At 32.7% G+C, this 22,173-nt stretch overlaps 1 protein-coding gene across 2 annotated transcripts in view; it reads left to right on the plus strand.

Annotated features, from left to right (window-relative positions):
- Nucleotides 1-22,173, plus strand: part of Tfb4 (transcription factor B4) — a 119,067-nt gene that overhangs the window by 85,221 nt on the left and 11,673 nt on the right. Inside the window, exons 8-10 of one of the 2 annotated variants that reach the window (XM_085811066.1) lie at nt 4,074-4,127; nt 7,582-7,650; nt 19,183-19,318. In XM_085811066.1, coding sequence (XP_085667192.1) covers nt 4,074-4,127; nt 7,582-7,650; nt 19,183-19,318 — 259 coding nt within the window. The remainder of the gene's footprint in view (nt 1-4,073; nt 4,128-7,581; nt 7,651-19,182; nt 19,319-22,173) is intronic. The other variant, XM_085811067.1, reaches the window with a different exon arrangement.

The following is a 22,173-nucleotide window of genomic DNA, read 5'->3' on the forward strand; positions in this document are numbered from 1 at the left end:
TGCTGTAACTTCAAATGAAATTAACCCAGAACGAAAACGACTAAAAGTTGCAACAAATGAAAACATTGATGCTGCTGTTTTAAAATGGTTTCAAGAGATGAGAGCAATAAATGGACCTTTATTATGTGCAAAAGCACGGAAATATGCAGCAATGCTAGGGAACAAAACTTTCAAAGCTAGCAATGGTTGGTTAATGCGTTTTCGAGATCGTCATGGAATAACTTTCCAAGAAGTTCACGGAGAGAAAAAGTCAGCCCCGATTAACGACGCAAATGAATGGCGGCAAAACAAGATGAAAGAAATCTTATGCTCCAGAAGACATTTATAATGCAGATGAAGCTGGGCTGTTTTTTCAACTCCTACCCGATCGAACATTGGCATTCAAGGGTGAAAAGTGTTATGGAGGGAAGAAATCAAAGCAGAGACTGACTGTTCTTCTGTGTACAAATACCACAGGAACGCATAGAATACAACCTCTCGTCATTGGTAAATCATTGAAGCCAAGGTGCTTTAAGAACGTGAAAAGTCTTCTCGTGGAGTATAAAGCAAATAAAAAGGCTTGGATGACGTCTAAATTTTTTTCCGAATGGTTACAGAAGTTAGACATTGAAATGAAGAAGAGAAAAAAATCGTTTTGTTGATAGATAACTGCGGTGCTCACACGTCATTTCCAAAGCTACAAAATATCGAAATCGCTTTTTTCCCTGCCAATTTCACTTCAATTTTACAGCCTCTTGATATGGGCATAATTAAGTGCTTCAAAGGATATTACAGAAAACGGTTGGTAGACTCCATACTTGTAAACTTTGAAAATAAAGTAGAAGACCCTTTCAAAGCTGTAAATGTCAAGGAAGCATGTGACAATATTGCTGGAAGTTGGTGGGAAGTAACAGAAAAAACCATTTGGAATTGCTGGAAAAAGGCCGGTCTTTGTGTTATGGAAGATAAGAAATCTGATAATGATGAAAATTCCATAGACAATGATCTCTCAGATGATCAAGAATGTGTTTTGCACATCAAAAAATCCGTATCCCAACTTGAGGAAACAAGCGGTAAAATGTTTGGAATTAGTATAGAAGACTATTTAACAGCAGATGATGATCTTATGATTTTCGCAGGAGTTACTGATGAAGATATTCTCTCTGAAATTACTGATGAGATAGGAAACAATGATGAAGATGATGATGATATGGATGATGATGATAATACAGGTCCATCGCAGTCCTTATTGTCATCCCAGGAAGCTCTTCAATCTGTGAATTCTCTACGGACATTTTTTTCAAGCCTTCCGTCGACAAATGAAGAACATTTTTGTGCACTAGACTCAATGCATACAGTATTGGTGAACTTAACAGTTAAAAAAATCAATAAACAAACAAAAATATTGGATTATTTTCAATAAAAAATGTTTTCAGGTATGTGAATATTTCTGTGTTTATTCTCTGAATTTATCTTATTTATTTATTTTTTTAGTATTTAAACCACTATTATTAGTATTTTACAAATTAATTTCTTCTAAATATAGACTTAAAAGTAGTATGTTATGCACCTTAAACTAATAATAATAATAAAAAAAAACTCTTATTAAATGCTCAAAATATGTGGGCCCTGGATATAACAATATGCCTCTATACAACAATATATTTATTTGGTCCCTAAAATATTGTTGTAATGAGGTTTCACTGTATTAGGTTGGTACATAAATTCATGTGTTTTTGTTTAGTTTTTTTTTTTTTTTTTTTTTTAAAGCTGACACAGAAAAGTAGTTGTATTCAAAATGTAGCATGTAATATTGTATATCCAAATCATATTGAATTGAATGATTATGGCTAATGGCTTCATATTTTTAGGTTCTTAAATATGGCATATCAAGAAGTTTCATTTATGACATCTTTTCATATACATGCCAAAGAGGCTTCTAAATATATTTATTATTTAGAATTCATCATTTATCATCTTGTATGATAATTTGTACCAGAAAAGTGCAGTGTTATTGAGAATATTCTTAATAATATGTATATAAAGTACAGAATTGTGTATGAGAAGAGGCTGATTTTTGTGGTTGTCAAAAAGACTCCAGTTTAAAGACTTTTCCCATGTGATGCATGTGTCACAGAACTGTCATGATCATTATCTATTTATTTGGTTGGTTCATTGTGTGCTCTGATTATTCAATCATTCTTCAGCAAAGTATAACAGAACACAAAAGAAAAATCATATGTAAAGCAAAATTTTTATCTTTTAATTGGCAAACTGTTTTCACATTTCCTCGAGAGCAGTATCATCTCACTGTTCATAACACAAATTTGTTGAATGGCATATGTGGCTGAGGATCCTTCATATAAGAGATGATGTTAGAAGTTGAGTTTATTGTGTACTTGCCATTCCATATTTCAAAGTTTGAAAGGAAAAGGCCATTTACCACAGTCGCACAACTCGATGTGATTTGAATATACATTATTCATAACTGGATTTCAATTTACGAGGGCCATCCAGGAAGTAGATTACGTTTCCGTCTGTGTCCGCTAGGGGCGGGGCTAGCGCGGCCATCTTGGGGTCAGAGCGTTGTGCAGCTCAGTCTGCATCTAGCCGTGCTAGTGAGAGGTTCGTGCTGTGCTCCGTTCAGATACTGTGACGGTTTGAAATGTCTGCGTTAATTGAAAATCCCGCGAGCTGCGAGGTGCGCTCAGTAATAAGGTTTCTGACTGCAAAAAACTGTAAACCGATAGAAATCTATCGGCAGCTTCGTGAAGTGTATGGGGACAACATTATCACTGAAGGTGGAGTGCGTCAGTGGGTCATAAGATTTCAAAATGGCCGAACCAATGTTCACGACGAAGATCGAAGTGGGAGACCCAGCATAGTGACCGCCGAACTTCTCGAAAAAGTCGATGCTAAAGTCCGTGAAAATCGAAATTTCACAATAACGGAACTTTGAGTTTTCCACAAATTTCGCGAAGTTTGTTGCACGAAATCATCAGCGAAAAGCTTGGTTACCACAAGTTTTGTGCAAGATGGATTCCAAAAATCTTGACAGAGGACCACAAAAATCAGCGAATGGCTGCAGCGTTGAACTTTTTGGACGCTTACCATAAGGATGGTGACTCTTTACTCGATCGCATCGTTACTGGTGACGAAACATGGGTGAAACATGTGAACTGTGAAACGAAATTGCAATCAATGCAGTGGGGGCACACAAGTTCTCCCCAAAAACCCAAGAAATGCATGCAAACAATGTCGGCAAGGAAGATGATGGCGACTGTTTTTTGGGACAGAAAAGGTGTAATTTTGGTGGACTTCCTGGAAAGAGGCACTACAATAAACTCTCAAAGGTATTGCCAAACTCTCCAAAAACTCAGAAGAGCAATTCAAAACAAGCGCAGAGGAATGTTGAGCTCTAAGATCTTGTTGATTCACGACAACGCCCGGCCCCACACGGCAAATGTCACTCGTAAAGTTCTTGAATCTTTTAAGTGGGAGTTGTTTCCTCATCCGCCGTACAGTCCCGACCTGGCACCGAGCGACTTCCACCTATTCCCAGCAATGAAGAAGTGGCTGGCTATGCAGCGTTTTGATGACGACGCACAGCTGCAAGAAGAGGTAACGAAGTGGTTGAAGGCGCAGGCGGCCGAATTTTTCGACGAAGGAATTTCCAAGCTCGTACATCGCTACGATAAATGCCTTAATTTGTATGGTGACTATGTAGAAAAGTAGTATTTGAGTGTGGCTTTCATCTGTATATAATAAAATTTGTTTCCTATACTTTGTTTATTTTTTTATTCCAAAACGTAATCTACTTTCTGGATAGCCCTCGTATAACTGTCCATCTGCATGATCCCTATTATCCTGCAAAATAAAATTCCTGGATTAAATCATCGATAAATAAAATAGCATTAATTAGCAAACATTATTGTTCTTCTTCGTGTATATATTTTATTATATGTTTTCTAATTAATTAAAGTTCTTTCTGTTCATTTGAAATAATTTATATTTTTTCAGCACTGATACTTATCAGATTATGTATCATGTGAAACTTCCATTTATTTATTTTATGTAAACTTCTAACATTTCAGGGTGTTCTGATAGATGCCTGTGTGATAGAAAAAGATTCAGGGTTATTGCAACAAGTAAGTGCTTAAAATTTGCAGTAATTTTTTTAATTGCTTTAAATATTGGTGTAATTGGAAAGTGTTGGAATAAAGCTATTAAGAAACGAAGAAAAATAAAATACACTGCTGGCCACCCAAATTGTAACACCAAGAAAGACAAGAGATATCACAACAAAATTTATTTAGTAGATAACATGTTGACCAAGTATCAAATGATTAAATTTATAGACTTCTGTGAAGTGTGTTTCCTTTCAGAATCAGTAGCCAGAGAAGCCGCCATTGTTGGAGATCACCGCTGCTACACGCCTCAGCATTGATTCAAAGAGACTTTGAATGTGTTCTTGAGGTACAGCAGACCAAGCAGCTTCCACACGTTGCCAAAGTTGATCTGGTGTGGCAGCTTGGGATGTAATCTGGGTCAATCGTTCAGCAGCCATGGATCAGATGTTTTCTATCAGCAAAAGATTCCGAGAGCGAGCCAGCCAGGGAAACAATTCAATCTGGTGATTGACGAAGAACCCTTTGACAATGCGTGCCACGTGTGGTCGTGCATTATCCTGTTGAAATATGGCTGTGGGCTAGCCCTGAAGGTAACGAAGGACACCTGGCTCCAACACCTCAGAGATGTAGTTCTGGCTGTTTAAAGTAACCGCAAAGCATACTAGAGGAGTGCGAGAGTGATATCCAATACCGCCCCCATATCATAATACCCGGTGCAGGACCAGTGTGGCGGTGCATAATGCAGCTGTTCCACATCCTCTCTCCACGGTGTCTCCAGACTCGAATCTGACCATCATGGTGTTGCAGATAAAAGCGTGACTCGTCAGTAACGACAATTTCATTCCATTCTGCCATCCACATCCTTCTTTCATTGCACCATTGGCGGCGGAGATGTCTGTGGTTCTGCATCAAGGGTAGACGAAGCAATGGACGTCTTACAGACCACTCTGCTGTAAATGGCATCAAGTGGTACGCGTAGACACTGGATGATGCGTTACAGACTGAATGTGCTGTGCTATGGTTCGTGATGTGACTGAGCCATCCGTCACTGCCATGTTCACAGTGTTCTTGTCATCACGTGAAGTGGTACACTGAGGTGGATGCAATTGAACACGTCGGTCTGTCGTACCCTTCTGCAGCCAACGGTCACATATCCACATTACAGTTGTTTGGTTTCATCTGACACGACTACCGATTTTCCTGAAAGATAATCTACACTCTCGGTAGGCCACTATCCTTCCTCTGTCGAACTCGGATACTTGATGAAATGATGGTCACTGTTTACTATGAGGCATAATTTTTTTTTTTTTTTTTGAAAAAAACCACAAGTAAAACACAATTGCCGAACTTGAAACCATCGAAAACTCCAAGCCTTAAATAGTGCTTTGAAGTGGCGCTACAGGCGCATGTGATGTGTGTCTGCGCTGAAATTCTAATCATTTGCATATCTTACTTACGCTAATGCATGTTGTAAATTTCATGTTATTTGCATGCTTCCTTCAGGATGTTGCATTTACGGTGGCCAGCAGTGTATATCACAGATTCCATGAAGTAATCACCTGAAGCCACACACTTTATCCAATGTTGTTCTACTGCTGTATTCTTTTTCTGGGATAATAAGTGTTGTCTTGTCATCATTTTCTCTTGGATTTTGTCAACATCTTGGAATCTCTTATGTTTCAGATGGGATTTGATTATTGGAAGGCAGATAGGATTGAGATCTGGAGATTAGTGACTTTTTAGGTGGGAGAATTTATGTTGGGTCGAAAACAGCTGCACAAGTTGATCTGAATGGGCAGGAACATCATCATGAAATTTGGTAGCATTAATGAAACAAGCAAACTTTGGTAGCACTGAAACTCATGAGCATATGTGAAGCCAAATACTTAAAAAAAGTATTTGGTTTCACATCTGCTCATGAGTTTTAGTGCTCCACACAACAGATTTTATATAAAATATTTCAAGAATTCTAGGATGGTCTTAAGCTGTATCAGTTTTGAATAGGTTACTTTACGAACATGCACTATTTCATTGCATGCAATCTTCCAATATCTACTGGCTAAGTGATGGATGTACAGTTTCAAGAAAAGATTAAAATGGAGATGTTATCATTTTCTAAAATTTTGATTTGATAAGATTAATGATAATAGACTGAAAAAATAATAAGCTGCATCAGATCTGAAAGTCAAAGAATACCGCAATTAACAATGCTAAGTGAGCTTCTTCCTCCTTTGCTATGATAGTATCCAAACACACCTGGTCTTTAGGGTTCAGTAATTGTGTGCAGAGCTAGATAAGCCAAACAATACTGCTTCCCTCACAGTTACTTAAAGGCCAAAAATAAGCGAGTGTTTTATTTTATTTATTTATTTATTTATTTTTCTTTTTTTTTTAAGCCAACAGATGTTTAAAGTAAAACTGATATGCATAATGATTCAATACTGACATAAATACTATTTCCCTGCAAAAGAAATTTGAGCTAATCAGGAGAGAAATTAATGCAGTAGTCTTGTATTTTCTTGAATATCATATTCACTATTTCTATGCTAAGAAAAAGGAAATTTGTTTTTTTTTTTTTTTTGAAAAAGGAAGTATTATGATAGGTCTGGAATACTATATTATTCTAGTCATTGGACGTGTGGATTTTGGACTTTGAAAAATGTAACATATCATGCCGCTCACTTCATAATAATAATTATTATTTATTTTTTACTTGCACATTTTCCTATGAACCACTATTGGCAAACAAAAACTATTTCTAAGCAACACAATTTAGCACCAATAATGGATAAGCATGACATCACAAAATACTTAATTTCAGATTAGTTTTATGTACCACAAACCACAGTGAGGCAGTTTAGTTTTTGTAAAGTTGTAAATTAACTAGTAGTTCTATGTTTTTTCTCTTCTGTTTTGGGGGGGAAACAAAAAGAATGAAATTTCAGATTGCTTCCTACAGAACAGCAGTGGAGTATTTTCAAAAATTACGAGACTGTTGTGCTGGTATGTGTAGTCACGACACTGAATGAGTCTGAAGTTCAGCAAAATGTTTAGGTAAAAAAAAAAAAAAAAAAGAGCAACTGTGTGACACCATTTAGATTTGTGTTTAAGGGAATTTAATTTGCACATAATTCACAAAGATGACTGATTTGTTGCTAAATAAATGTCATTTGGGAATTTTGGCTACCAAAATGATTGATGTAACTTTAATGAACTTTCAGATGATGATTTAAATAATTAGGAGCTCAAAGTTTGAGCTCCTAATTATTTAAATATTTAACATGCTATATCCTTAATTTGTATCTATTGATTAACTAACTGAATAAAAAGTGACTTTTGATTATCTCTAATTAAATAAAAAAATTATTTATTTCCTTCAGAGTTTCTCCCAAATGATTGCATAAATTTGGTAGTAAACTTTCATGATTTACAGGAAAATATGTAAGTACTGTTTGCTTATTTATTTATTCAGGGCTGTGATATCACTGGTGGAATGTATTTAAAAGTACAAAATGTTACTGCTCTTCTGCAATATTTGTTAGTAAGTAGATTTGTTTTCCTGCTTCTTATTCATTACTTTTATATCATGTTGATGATGTATACAAATCGTTAACTAAAATTGAATGCAAGCTGATATTGTATTCATTGAATTTCAAGGAAAATTCTGTTGTAAAAGTATTTCATATTTGAAACATTCAGTTGCTTATTATATCATGTAAAAGAGTATTAACACTAAAACTACTGGTGATCAGTATACACCTATTTCTGTCAAATAAGTGTTATGTTATAAATTTTGACATATTTGTAGATGTAGCATTAATTTGATGTAGCATTAATAAATTTTGACATATTTGTAGATGTAGCATTAATTTAAGTTACATCATCCTTTTATCTAATTAAGAATGATATGCTTTAAATCAGAGTTTCTTAAACTATTTCTTTAACTTATTATAATAATTTTACTATTACCAAATATTTTTACATAATGTATCTGAAAATAGATAAAGATAAGAAAATACAGACAAAGAAAAAAAAAAAAAAAAACTTTTCAATGCATTCTTTTTATAATATAAGCGTTTCATTTTACTTGCTTTGCACATGATGCTTTCATTTCATCTGTTACTTATTTAAAATGTTCACATTGTCATATGTCTTAAAATTAGAAATTAAAGTTAATGACATAAATCTGCAATTACAGTACAAGTGAACAAATTGACAGTTGGATTTGTGCAATGCTCATGGGGTCCCACAAAATTTTCGTAAATATTATGGGGTCACAGAAAAATCTCTGATAAAAAGGGATCATGACTGGAAAAAGTTTAAGAAGCCCTGCTTTAAATTAATATCTTAAATGCATATGAATTAAATCCCTTTAAGAATAAAAACAAAATTCATCAGACCTTTTCTCCCAACTAATAAGATTTCATATTGCGAATTAAAAAGTGGAAATTTAGGTTTTTCCTATTATTCTTTAAAGTTTGCTTCCTTCAGGTTTGCGGATGTTAATTAAATTTTTCTGAATTTTTCATACATTCTTTTGAAACTAAAAAACTGGCAGTATTAATCTGACTACAATTTATAAAATTTTAAATCTATAATGTTAAAAAAAAGTGGGGAAAGGGTACTTCCTTGTTAAAACAGTCACTGCAAGTACTTTGATAACATTTAAAATTAATTTGAGGAAAACTGGGAAGCTCTATGGCTACCTTCAAAAAATGAGAAACTGCAATCATACAATGTAATATGTGTAACATTTAGTGTAGAAAGTGTCAAGGCTGTGCATGATGCCAAATTTTTGAAATTGTCGGGTGTTTTTTTTTTTTTTTTTTTTTTTTTTTTTTTTGAGTGAAAATAGATCTTTGTGTACATGAAGAAAACAAAATACTATATTGCATACGGCCGGCTGCATAAATATTTATAAGCAAATATATTTAAATAAGGATTATGGGATACATTAATCATACATACTGTATTATTTGATACATTATATATGTATTATGTGATACATTACCATTGTTCTCCCAATTTACAATGGCCCACCAGTGGCCGAGTGGTTAAAGTCACTGAACACTGGTAGTTCGGTCCAAGATGCGAATCCCGCGAATGGGCTGGCTGCATGGACGTTTTCAGGGTTTTCCTCATGTGTAACGTGTATACGAGCCAGTTTCTCTTAGAAAGTCCTCCACGAAGGCATCCCTTCCCTTAGGCAGATAGCCCTAGTGTGCTTTGCCATAATTAAATAAACCAAACCAAACCCAATTTACAATGGTACTAGAAATTTTGACCCAAAGTAGCAAGACAGGAATTGAAAAGCTGCAAAAAGTAGCTCATGACGTCAGATATCGCATGATTTTTGTGATGATCATAGATCATAGATTCTGATGTCACTCAGTGTCCGAAGGTTCCATGGTTTAAAATCATTATTCAGTTCTTGGTTTTTAGCTTACATATATTAGCTTTGATGACACTTTTAAAAACAGATTGTTAGTTTTCCATTGTTTAAATTTCCATTTCTTCTTTTGAGTAATTCTTTAGTTAATTTAGTGTTATTTTTCAGTTAATTTATTCATATCCATTGTTAGATGCTTTCTCATATTTGGATTGTCAATATTAATGCATTTTAAGTTGGTGTTTCATTTTTTTTATTCATCGTTTCTTGATTTGTTTTAAGTATTAAAACTTTTAATTTAATATTTCATTCTAACTGTAGAACTTATTTCACTTCATCAGATTCTGTTTGTTAATGAAAAGCGATCTTCTTTCACAGTTAAATTTACTTACATCATTATTTAGAATATGTAAGTCATTTTATTTGCCTACTTCTTAGTAATAGTAATCAAGAGAATGAATTTTGAATGTATAGTGCATGGGCCACAAGCTGACACATGACCACAGTGAAACTTGAGGATGATGTGGGGATTGACTTAAAAATTAAACTCATAGATTATTAAAATCTCTGGTACAGTACAAAGTCCGTAATCCGGACGTCCATTATCCATAATGATCTGGACCTCAAAGCCACAAACTTACGCATACGCGTAATGTGTTTAGGCATGCACGTAAAGCCAGTAAAGCGTTTACCCATGTGCGCTTCCAATAGTGAAGAAAGTAACAGAGAACGTTATTGAAAACGAAAAAATTTCAATTAGTCAAGTTAGTCGGTATTCTCGACACAGCAATTACAGGACTTGAACAATCAAACTTTGTAACTGAACAAGAAATTATGTCTGTTTATAGAATAAAAGAGAAAGTATTAGCACAAAAAACGAAGCAACTTAAACAACCTACATGATAGAAATGTTTACTAAAGTAAACAAATAAATATTAAGCTATTTTTTATGGAAATTTTGGTACCCTGTAGATCATAATGGCTCTATTTCATAAATTACGGTTTCATATTTTTAATTGTATAATTTCTGCATGTCATCTTACTAAATTTAAATAGATGATGTATAATCCGAAAATACCCCTAATCCGGAATCGCCGAAGTCCCGACGAGTCCGGATTACGGACTTTGTACTGTATAACTTTTTATAAATTATCAGAGATTGTACGGTCTTTAAGAGTCCTTAAAAGTCCTTAGGATTTTTTGAATCAATTTTTGGTTTTTAAAAGTTCTTAATTTCAACTAAATCTGACAGGAGATCCGTAATTTTAATCATCTGAAATTTCTGTCTGTTTTTATGACTACCATTTTGAATGTGAATTAGCATTTTGGACAAATATTTTTGGCGATTCATTGATAAATATTGTAATCTTTTGGAAAAATGAATAGTTCATGGATTATAATTTGTTCCTATTTCTAATATAAACGGTGGGGTACTCAAGTTTCTGAGCAAGAAGTAAAACATAAGCATTTTGAAATTATTTAATTTTTTCCAATGAAGAGTTCTTAAAAAACTTTTCTCTTTTGGGAATGTTAATTCTGTATTAAACCGTTCAAAATTTGGCGATTTTAAGATCAGTTTCTGTAGAAAATTCTTAATTTGGAAATCTGGGAATTTTTTACAATATTTTTTTAAAACATTCTAACATTGATCAATTTCTTAAAAAGATGCTAATATATTGAAAGTGCATCCAAGAAATAACATTCAAATAAAAAAATTTTTATTTTTCGCTATGATATTATAAAGTGACATTACTTTCCATTTTGGCGACTTATTATAGAATATTTTGAATCTGGAAAATTAGCGAGGTAATAAATGCTTAAATTGCGCCTTAGCACAGTATACAAAACAATTCTTAATGAAATCAAAGTACTGTGCAATTAATTAAAAATGCTTTCATTTAAATTTTTTTCTTGGTAGGAGTTTTTCTCATGTAATTGTTTCAATATGAACTTTCTGTATAAAATTAATTTTACACTTTTTTCATGCTTTTTTTTTAACATATTCCTGGCTTTTGCTGTTATAGAATTGGTAGGAGTAATTTTTCTTTAGGATTTTAGACATTGCAATTTAGAAAGTTTAGAAGGATTTGAAGGCAAGATTTCTAGACTTATGAATCTAGAAGATTCCAGAAAAATATCTTCATGGTGTTATCATGTAATGGATGTATTTTACAGAAAGTTCCTGATGAACTTTTACTTTTTGGAGAATTTTCAGAAGAACACTGAAAAGATAGTATTTGAATGTTTTACTTCTAATACTAGAAGTCTTAACATTTTTATCTTCCCTTTGTTTTCTTTACTTTTCACTAGACACAAGCATGCAAAATATCAAAAATGCTTCTAATCTTATCACATGGACAGGCATTTATAGAAAGTAATTTTTCTATTAGTAAAGAAATTGAAAACTTATAATTTAAAAGATTCTTATATGTCTCAATGCATCATCAGTGACATTGCTAGGGTAAAGGGTAAACTCTCTAAGAAGGCCTCCATCCTAAGGACAAACCAAGCGGAGAAATGCCAACTCAGAGGAAAATTCGAGAGAACCTGGCCGACTGAATATTTGTAGCTTAGATTCAGGTAACTGTTGTCTCTTTAAATACCGTAGACGTCTTGCATGGTGATGCTGCATACAATTCACTGATGTATGTTGCATACAGTAAAAATGTGTTGCCTAGAAGGCACAGTTACACTACATAACTCTGCACTTACATTTAAACTATGCAGATGATAAAACAGTACAGAATACGATACATTACATTACATGAAGATAGTGTGGTATACAGTACATTGATTAGCGTGCAGTTTACAGTTTGACATGCACAGTTTACATTACATTTAAAATAAGCAAATGAGGAAACAATACAGTAAAGAATAAATTACATTGCTTGAGTATACTGTACAGTATACAATACATTAACATCAGTGAGTACAGATTTAACATGCACTGTCTGAGATTACTTAGAATGTTAGTGTAGTTGAAGAAATGACATGATTATATATAAGAAAGAGCAATATCAAGGTAATGCACATTTAATACATGGGTGTATATACTGATAGAATATATACTGTTTCAATTAGAATGCAGAATAGGATACTGGATACATTTGCAGATTAGACGACGGACTAAAATGGAATAGAATTTTACACATACTTTATTCAAATTAAATGCTAAGTTGATAAAATTTTATTACCTCAGTGCAAATTTATAGCATCTTGATGAGTTTTGTGTGTGTTGCTGGGTGTGTCACAAGATGAAGTGTCCATTCCTTCCAGTAACGCACTAAGGTTCTTTTTCAGTGGTGGCATCTATTTAATGGGCAGTTGAAGGCAGAGTGTTCCCATGAACCCATTGCCCCACATTCACATAATTCGCTGTCCATAAATCCAGATCTATGTATGTAGGTCTGGAATGGACCATCCCTGTAAGAAATGTTGTGATAGTAGATAAAAACAAAAAGATTGTAACTTATACTCTAGGGATAAAGCCATGCATCTGTCGTCCAGTGCTGGAAGTAACCCATCTCTTTTGCCATTGTGTTATTAAACATTCATATGTTACCTTTTTCAGGTAAGAGCCTGGGAGAGCTCTGGTAAGTATGCGCCCATTGTTGATTTTTTAGCCAGTTGATCAGCTAGCTCTTTACTGGCAATGCCAGTATATGCTGGAACCCAGCTCAGTACCAATCGATGATTACGTGGCATGCTCAGAAGCGGTTTTTGCACTTTGAGGACAATGGGGCTCCTCTGTTAGCACAGCAATTGTCTCTAGGCTAGATAAGGAGTCACTGCAGATTTGAACCTGTGTGTTGAAACGGCCAGTTAAATTAACTGCTTTATTTATTGCTCCACTTAGAAGACAGAGTTATTTTTTAAACGTCTTCTTCGCCATTTGTGTTTACATTCGACTCTTTCCATGATACAAAGGCTGCAGCCTATACCCGCTTCTGTGCATGAGCCATCCATAAAAACTGTGATGCTGCTGCTTGTTGGTACTGGCAGTAGCGAGATGCTGACATTGCATTGTACATCATGTTTGGAGAGATGGCATGGGATATAGAATTCTATGTTGGTGGGTATTGAATCCCTTGACTCATACGCCCGAGCCGTAAAGGATAATCCATTTTGTGACTAAGATACCACCTTTTCAGCAATGGGCAGGAAACTCCCTAGTTCTTTCCCGTGACTCTCTTTGTGTGATTATTTAGTATCCCTGTCCGATTTTTAACGTACTTCAGTGGGGGGTTCAAGAGAGTTTTGTGTTTGAGAACCAGACCAAGATATTTAAGTTGGCTTACGACTTTGATGGAGCTTCCCAATAATTTCACTGTAGGTTTTCTTCAAAGTGGCTGTATAACCATTATGCACATTGCAATGTTTTTTTTTTTTTTTTTTTCCTTTCAATATTGTGATTTTGTGAGATCTTGGCCAGTTGTTAAAGACATCTAGCGCTAATTGCACGGTAGACTCCAGTTTTGATCTGCCATTTACGACTAACAGTAAATTGTCTGCATATGCAATGATGTTGCAATTTGGGAAGTTCTTGAGTTTTCTTAGGATGGTGTTTGCCAAAAATTGTCCAGAGAACTGGACCCAAGCAGGATCCTTGTGGGCATTCCTGCTGGATCCTATGTTTGATGATTTCAGAGTCCAAAGTTGCTTGCACTGTGTTTGTTAAGATTTTTAAACAGTTTACAGCCTACTCAAAAGTCAATTTTACTTCATTTACAAAGACCACATTAGAATACATGTCCAGACATAATCAAATAACCAATTATATTATTCAGTTGTTGATTTATTATAATGTAAAATGTCGTCCACTTAGTACATTTGATACTGATAATGCCAGAATTAATGAAGTACAGTCAAAAGTCATTAATTCGGACACCCATAATCCAGAATGATCTATAATCCGGACTTCAAAGCTACAAACTTTCTGCGCATGCGCATAGGCATTTATGCATGCGTGTAATATTTTTATGCATGCGCATAATACGTTTACACATGTGCGTTAAATGTATAACGGATGGTATAAGCTAAGATAAAATTATCTAACTATCTATTTCAGTTAATGTTGCAGATTGCGTTGTTCCTTAATCTTCGAATTGGATCCGGCTTATTGTTTTTTGCAGACTGTTAGAGCAATTTTATAAAAGTAAGCTTGAACTTTCGATTATGTCAAATGGAATTTACGATGCTGGAGCTGCCAAAGGATCTCCAAACTGAAAGTATGTTTCAATGTCCATCAAGCAAAAAGTGGATTTGCTGCAAGAAATGGATAAAGGCATATCCTTTGTTTCTGTTACCATTCCAAAATCTGTTTATCAATTTCACGCTGCTCTGTGGGTGTGGGGGGGGGAGAGAAACGTCGCGGCGCGCAATGAACTGGAAGTTGATCTGTCAGCACTATCCTTATCTTCAGGGCAGATGTTTTTATTTTATTTGGCTTATAATTCCTTACTAAATGTAGTATTTCATCTCGATGTACTACGTCTTTGATATGATTTAAATCAGATTCCTCGTCATTATAATTCGCTTCAGATTCAAAAGTGGCACAGAGGTTTTTGAAAACGAAAAAATTTCAATTGACAAATTAGTTGGTATTCTCGACACAGCAATTATAGGACTTGAACAGTGGAACTTTGTAATTAAACAAGAAATTATGTCTGTTTATAGAATTAAAGAGAAAGTATTATCACATAAAACAAAGCAACTTAAACAACTTACATTGAAAGAAATGTTTAATAAAGTAAACAAATAAATATTAAGCCTTTTTTTTTTTTTTTTTTTTTTTTTTTTTTGTAAATTTTTATACCTTTTAGATCATAATTGTTCTTTATTTCATAAATTATGGTTTCATATTTTTAATTTTATAATTTCTGCATGCCATCTTACCAGATTTAAACTGATAATCTATAATCCAGAAAAATCGATAATCCGGAATCGCCGAAGTCTCGACGAGTCCGGATTAAAAACTTATATGTTTATTTGTATATGTGTATATGTTTCACTCATGATATTACAGAGTTTCTATATGATATTAATTCAAGTACAAGGTTCTTTTGTACTTGAAGGAGAAAATAAAGACCAATCAATTCAAATATTTGGCTAAAATTCTATAAATGGGGTAAGTTGGCTCCAAACTATTTTGGCCTTCAAAATTTGGCGAATTTTTTAGCGCACTAAATGAAAGCACTAAAGTGTGATTTTTAAACGTAAACAGAATAGTAATGTTTAAATTTTGCAGTAGTGAAACACTGCTATTTTATGTAAACAGAATAGTAAAATGAGATGATAAAATACTAGATGAGTAAAACAAAGTCCAACAGCTTTGCAAGTAAAAGCATAGTCCTATATATATATGTAATTCATCATAAAGTAGTAGAATGAACAATTCTTGTAAATAACTATTGAGTAAATAAATGTATACATTTATCAGATCAGAGCACTGCGAAGTCAGTTTTAAACGTAAAGCAAATTATGCGTATTCAGCATCATAAGCTAACTAAAATATTCAAGTTACTGTCGTGATGGAATTCAACACACTAAACAACTTTCGTTCAAAGCTTTAAATATTCTACATCTTTCGATTGCCACATGCAAGAAACAAAACTAAAAAAAATTAATAAAATTAAATGAAAACATTCATAATGTGTAAACTTTATGCCATATGAAATCCAACATTCTCCCACCAATAACAGCTTAACCTTCTGCAAATATTTATATAAATATAATCATATATATAACAATAGTATTAAACAGTAAAACTTTTAAAAACAAACACAGTATTTCAAAATTAAATTTTAAAAAAATCTGGCTACAATAAATTTGCGCTCTTACAGTTACCGAAATAAAGCTCTAGGTTTGCCACAAGCAAACATACAGCCGGAAACCACAACCAAATTAAAATCGTGCCAAATAAAAAACTCTTGCTAAGCTTGGCGCTTACCCCGATTTTGGAATTTTAACCAAATATTTCATAGTGTACACTAGTTCTAAGATTATTTAATAACTATTGAAAGTCCAGTTTTCTCTAAATTTTATAAAAACATTTTGGAAAAACTACATTTGTAGGAAAAATTTTCTCTTTATTTAGAAAGCTTGCAAATTAAGATTTTTAAGAATCGGACCTTTCACATATCTGCTTCGATATATAATTACGAAATCTAAGTGCCTGACTTCACATCTTTCAGTGCACATTCTGTTCTTTGGGAAAAAAATTCACTTTTGCTAAAGCACAAGCAAAGTTTTTTGTTGAAACAAACCTGCAATGTCACTTTTTTTGTTTGTATAATATTTGAACTAGAATTTATATCATTTGGCACAATAGGAAATATCCAGAAAAAGCATTACCTTTTTTTTGGGGGGAGGATGCTGCAGTTAAGATTTAGTTAAGCAATTTTATGTAATTTTATTTGCTTGTGGTATCAGCCAACTGATCAAAATCTGTAAGTGGCAAACAAAGCATACATATACTATTTGTATCCATGACCTTGTTTGTTCATCAAGTTAAAATTTATTAGAAACTTTTGCTTGCCTTTCGAAATATTTACAGATCAAGTTATTTACAATCCAAAGTTTTTGTATATTAAGAAAAGGGGGAGAAGGATGCATAAATTAAGTAATTGTAAATCTTTAGTAGTGTTATTAAAAGTTTATTAATGTAACTATAAATAATAAATTTTAACCATGGACTCGATGAAGCCTAATGAGACTTCTAGAGCAGCTTTAGGAAAAGGGTTGATTATATTAGTGGCAAAGTGGCAACAGGCAATAGTACTTTAATATATACGAGTATAATAATCTGGGTCATATATTCCAAAATAATCTGAGAAAGTTATTTTAATTTTTGTGAGGTAAATGCTTAATTTGTTTGTGAGAAAATATTCACTTTTTTTTTATTGACCACTGGATAATTTGAGATTCAAGATAACTTTGCTTTCATCAAAATTTTCTTTGGTTTAATGTTTCCTGCTTTAGAGCAAAAGTGCTTTACCTTGAGGTCATTTGTCTTTTTTTTTTTTTTTTTTTACAAGATCTCCATAATCTGCATTTCCAGGAAGAGAAAAAGAGAAACAAAAAAAAAAAAAAAAAAAAAAGATAAACACTAATATTAATTTAGAAATTGAATTTATAGAACTTGAGCAATATCTAACAATGATAGTGCTTGTAGTGCAGGGATAATAAGTGAACAAAGTATTTTTAGCATAGCACATTCATTTATATATGTAGCACGTTCATTCACATAAATATCTAGAGATTTTCCTGATGAAAGATGAACTCAACATTCAGATCCACAAAAAAGTTTTGCAAGCAACAGATTACAGCTATCAATTTTTTCAGTTTAGGGATGCTACAAAAGTGGCTTTGAAACACTATGCAGTGATGCAATTTAGGACTTTTCTAATCTATTTAGAAAAAAAACTTTATTAAGAAGAAGTTCAAATATTTTTATGTATTGCAGTACTTACCGTTTGAATATTTAAAACTATATAAACACCTTTATAAATCAAAATTAATTTTTGAAATTTAAACTTATTTAAAATTTCTTTCAATTTCAATAACTTGTCACTCACATAAATAAACATAAATGAAATATCCTTTGAGGTGTTGACTTAGTGAGGTTTCATTGTACAGAAAAAGCCTGATTATCTGGCATTCAACTATTTGGAATGTTTTAGAATTTTAGAAAAAAAAAAATCCTCTCTCTCTCCCCCCCCCTCTAAAAATTTCTTTGGAGAAACGTTTGTTATGCCATTATAGAGGTTTTAATAATATTAACACATATACGTTTTCACCAAACAGTGTGATTAAGTGGCAGCTATGGTGCCACTACACAGTCATAGGAAGTTTGTTTTGAATGTAAATTCCATTAATTCTTGATAATTTGGTTTAATTTTTGTAAAGAAAGCTGTAAAAAATTATAAAGCTATAAAGTTTTGTTTTTCAGCACATTTTGAAGATATCATTAATATTTGGAAATGCATGAAGTGAAATATTTTCAAAATTACAGATTCCAGGCATAAAAAAAGGCACAATATGCCACTTTCAAAAGTGATAAACAATGGCAGTGTAATGTGAAAAATTATAATGAGTGATTTAAGTTTTTTTTATATATTCTATCCTTAATTTGTATTTCTTTTTAATCTAACTAAACAAATAATGATGTGTTCATTTAAAATTCGATCAGAATGATTATCATGTTCGGTGGGATTTCATAATTGGATGAGGCCTATGAAATATATCAGCTTTTAAAAACTGAAACTTTTTTTCCCACAATCATAATTTTAAATGAAGGCTTTTGATATTCAAATTGACAGAAAATAAGATGACTGTTTAGAGCGGAAATTTTTCCCATTAGTTTGGCATCTTTTTAACTTTAATCCCATTTTTTATATTCTCAACTATCCATGACTTGGCATTTTCTGAGCTTTCAAGTTAGTTGAGCTTTTATTGCAAGTTTTTTTAAACTAATAAAAAGTAGTCCCATGTGTATATTAACAAAATATTATATTTAGTAATTTTTTACTAAATGCAATATTTCTTTAACTAGCTATTTTTTTAATTTTTTCCTTTAGATATTAATATTTTTTATGTGCTAGTTTTGCTGTTCAATTGTAACCATTGTTGTCTGTGTTACATGTATGATATATGCAGTTGCATACTGTTCTCTCTTTTATCTAGTGGGTATTTTTACCAGGAGCTCAAACAAGAAAGCAGATGATTCTACCATCTAGAGTACATGTTGATTATAGAGCAGCATGTTTCTGTCATAGGAATCTAATTGAAATAGGCTATGTATGCTCTGTTTGTTTATCCAGTAAGTAATTTTGAAAATCCTATTTCTAAAGGAAATATTAGTAAAAAAGAAATTGCTCTCCTGTTGCCAAGCAGTTGCTGAAGAGTGGTAGTTTGACTTGGTTTCAAATCCTACTGAATAGGCTGGCTGCATAGATTTTTGATGATTTCTCTATGTGTATCTGGGTAACATGAATCCAAGCTAATTTCTCTCAAAAAATCCTCCATGGAGACCTCTCTGTCCATAGGCAGATAGCCCTCATAGGCTTTGCTTTAATCTAATAATCTTAATCCTAATTATGGAAATTAATTTTATTTTTCAGTGAAGTATTCTATCTAAAAATTTAATATAATTTAGAGAAGCTGGTTAAAAAGTAATAACTTTACTTCCCACCTTCCTTTTTTAAATAGCGTATGAAAGCTTTGTGTACGGTAAATTTTTCTGGACTCTGACCTTTTACTTGGCTGGCAAATTCTCGTATGCTTGACTGAATGAAGCAAATAATAATATAGTGATACAACTTAAATATCACATGTAGTTATTATCTATGTGTATTCTGAAATTGCAATTTCTATGTTAAATAAATTCTTGTTAGAAGCAATTTTTTTTACCTTTTTCATGAAACTTCAAATTAAATGTTAAATAGATTAAAATTAATAAATGTACAAGTAATGGAATCTTAATATGTTTTGCCTGTCTTTCACTCTGATGAAGAATTAAATGTAATGATGCTAAGTATTTTATGTAGCATTAGGCTTTGTTTTAGTATATGATTTCTTAAACATAATGCCTGTAATTTCAGTAAAGTAACAATGCATATCTTTCAGGTTGTTTTATTATTTGTAAACACATTCCCAAATGGCTAAAAGTTTGCTTAAATCCTTCTAAAATCCAAATGTTCATCCGTATTTACAGCACTTTTCAATTATTGAAATGTTTTAATGCATTTGAAAATAACAACAACATTTTACATAATTTACAATATGTAATGTTACATTATGCAATTTAATTACACACATTTTTTACAATGTTGACAGGAATGCAAAATGCTGCGCACACAAGTCGACTATACTACATTTTGAAATTGAAACTTTGGACTAAGCATCATTCAGAGTCACAGTTACAATAGCTCATGGAAGTAAAGATTCATAATATTCTTCCCCTTTTGAGACTCAAAGATTCATATCTGAAGCTTGATAATATTCTAGCTAGAATACTAGATAAAATACATAGTCGTATGTTCATTCATTGTCTCTTTTTCAATGATCATCCAAATAATGATTTTTGAATAGCAATTTCATCATTTTCAAGGTATTCAATTGAACTACAGTTACTGGACACTATATTGAGGTCAGTCTTCTTTAATAGTGTCATTAGCTTTAACTGCTAATAGGTATAATTTCTTGACAGGTCATAAATTTAAGTTAATGTTAAATGGATCTTGAATTCATGCAAACCTATTGAAGTTTTCATCTTGAAAGTATTTATCAAACCATATACTATGATGAGTGCCCATCAAACATGTTCAAGTTTTTATATCTTAAGAAAGATGAAGTTCATTTAACATCAAAAATTGCTGCAGTATTAAAAACCAATTTTTGCCTTCATCTTCATTCAATTTTCTTGCCCGTAGTTTAAGTGTTTTTATTATTATTATTATTATTATTATTATTATTATTATTATTATTATTATAAAAGCTGATATTTTATTTTTTATTTTTTTTTCCCCCATTGACTCCAAAAGGTGCATGTTTTTTTCTCTGCAGAGAGAGATTGAAGAAATTTAGCTTTTCAGAAATTTCACATTAATATGCCAGTTTTATTAAAAAGTTGGCATGAACAAAATCTTCTGCATCTTTGTATCCTTCCTCTTTAAGGAAAATAAAAATTTCTTGCCGCAATTCAAAGGTACATGATAAATCATTACTACGAGAGAGCCATCGTGCACTGCTATAGTACAAAAAGGACAAGTGTTTGGCTCTGATATCCTCATAGTTTTTGCAAGAATCTTACTTTCACTAGATGAGATTTTATAAAATTTACCACATTCACTACACATTTTTACACATGATTCAGTGCAGGACTCAGATGCTTTGACGCAAGCACTTCTCTATGAATAGTGTGATGGGTCCACAGAGTATTTGATAATTTGCTTCAAATAAGACCTATAATCCTCCATAGCAGCCAGAGATGGAGTCAGCTCTATCAATACAGACACCAATTCACTTAGGCCAATTCAAATTATTTTCAGGTATCAATGCATGAAGAATCTCAAACAGGACCTGAACCTTCGCTTCTGCAGTGATATTTTTACAAAACAAAAGGTAGTCTCTCATGTTATTACCATCTTTAAACCATACATAGCATATCAAATGAGCATCCTTATTATTATCCATAGCCTCTTTTAGCTGCAATCCAAATTCCACTCCTTTAATTTTTTTCAGTTAATTGATCATTGATATCCTCCACCATATGTTGTATTCTCCGACTAATAGTGTTATTGGATGAAAACACTTAAAAGTTTCCCAGCAGACTCACCAATCATAATGTTCACCATATCTATAGCAGCTGGTAGAATAAGTTCTTCTGCAATGGTATGAGACTTCTTACATTTCACAATTCTGTAAGCCACCATGTAAGATGCTAGCAAAGCACTGTTTAGTAGTGATGTAGTCTTAAAAAAATTATTTTGTTGTTTTTTCAGTTCTTTTAACTTCCTGATAAAAAAATCACAAGATTTGCCTACCATACTGTGGTAATTAGTGTATGAATGGCGCTCAATTTACTTGGAAGCACACACTTTGCTGCCAAAACTTTCATACATAGTATATATTGCAGTTTCTCTTCATAATTCATTTCTATTGACGTAAAACCAA

This window comes from Stegodyphus dumicola, chromosome 2 (assembly GCF_044657685.1).
Source record: "Stegodyphus dumicola isolate Sdum_Otavi_A_Nest chromosome 2, ASM4465768v1".
Classification (NCBI taxonomy): domain Eukaryota; kingdom Metazoa; phylum Arthropoda; class Arachnida; order Araneae; family Eresidae; genus Stegodyphus; species Stegodyphus dumicola.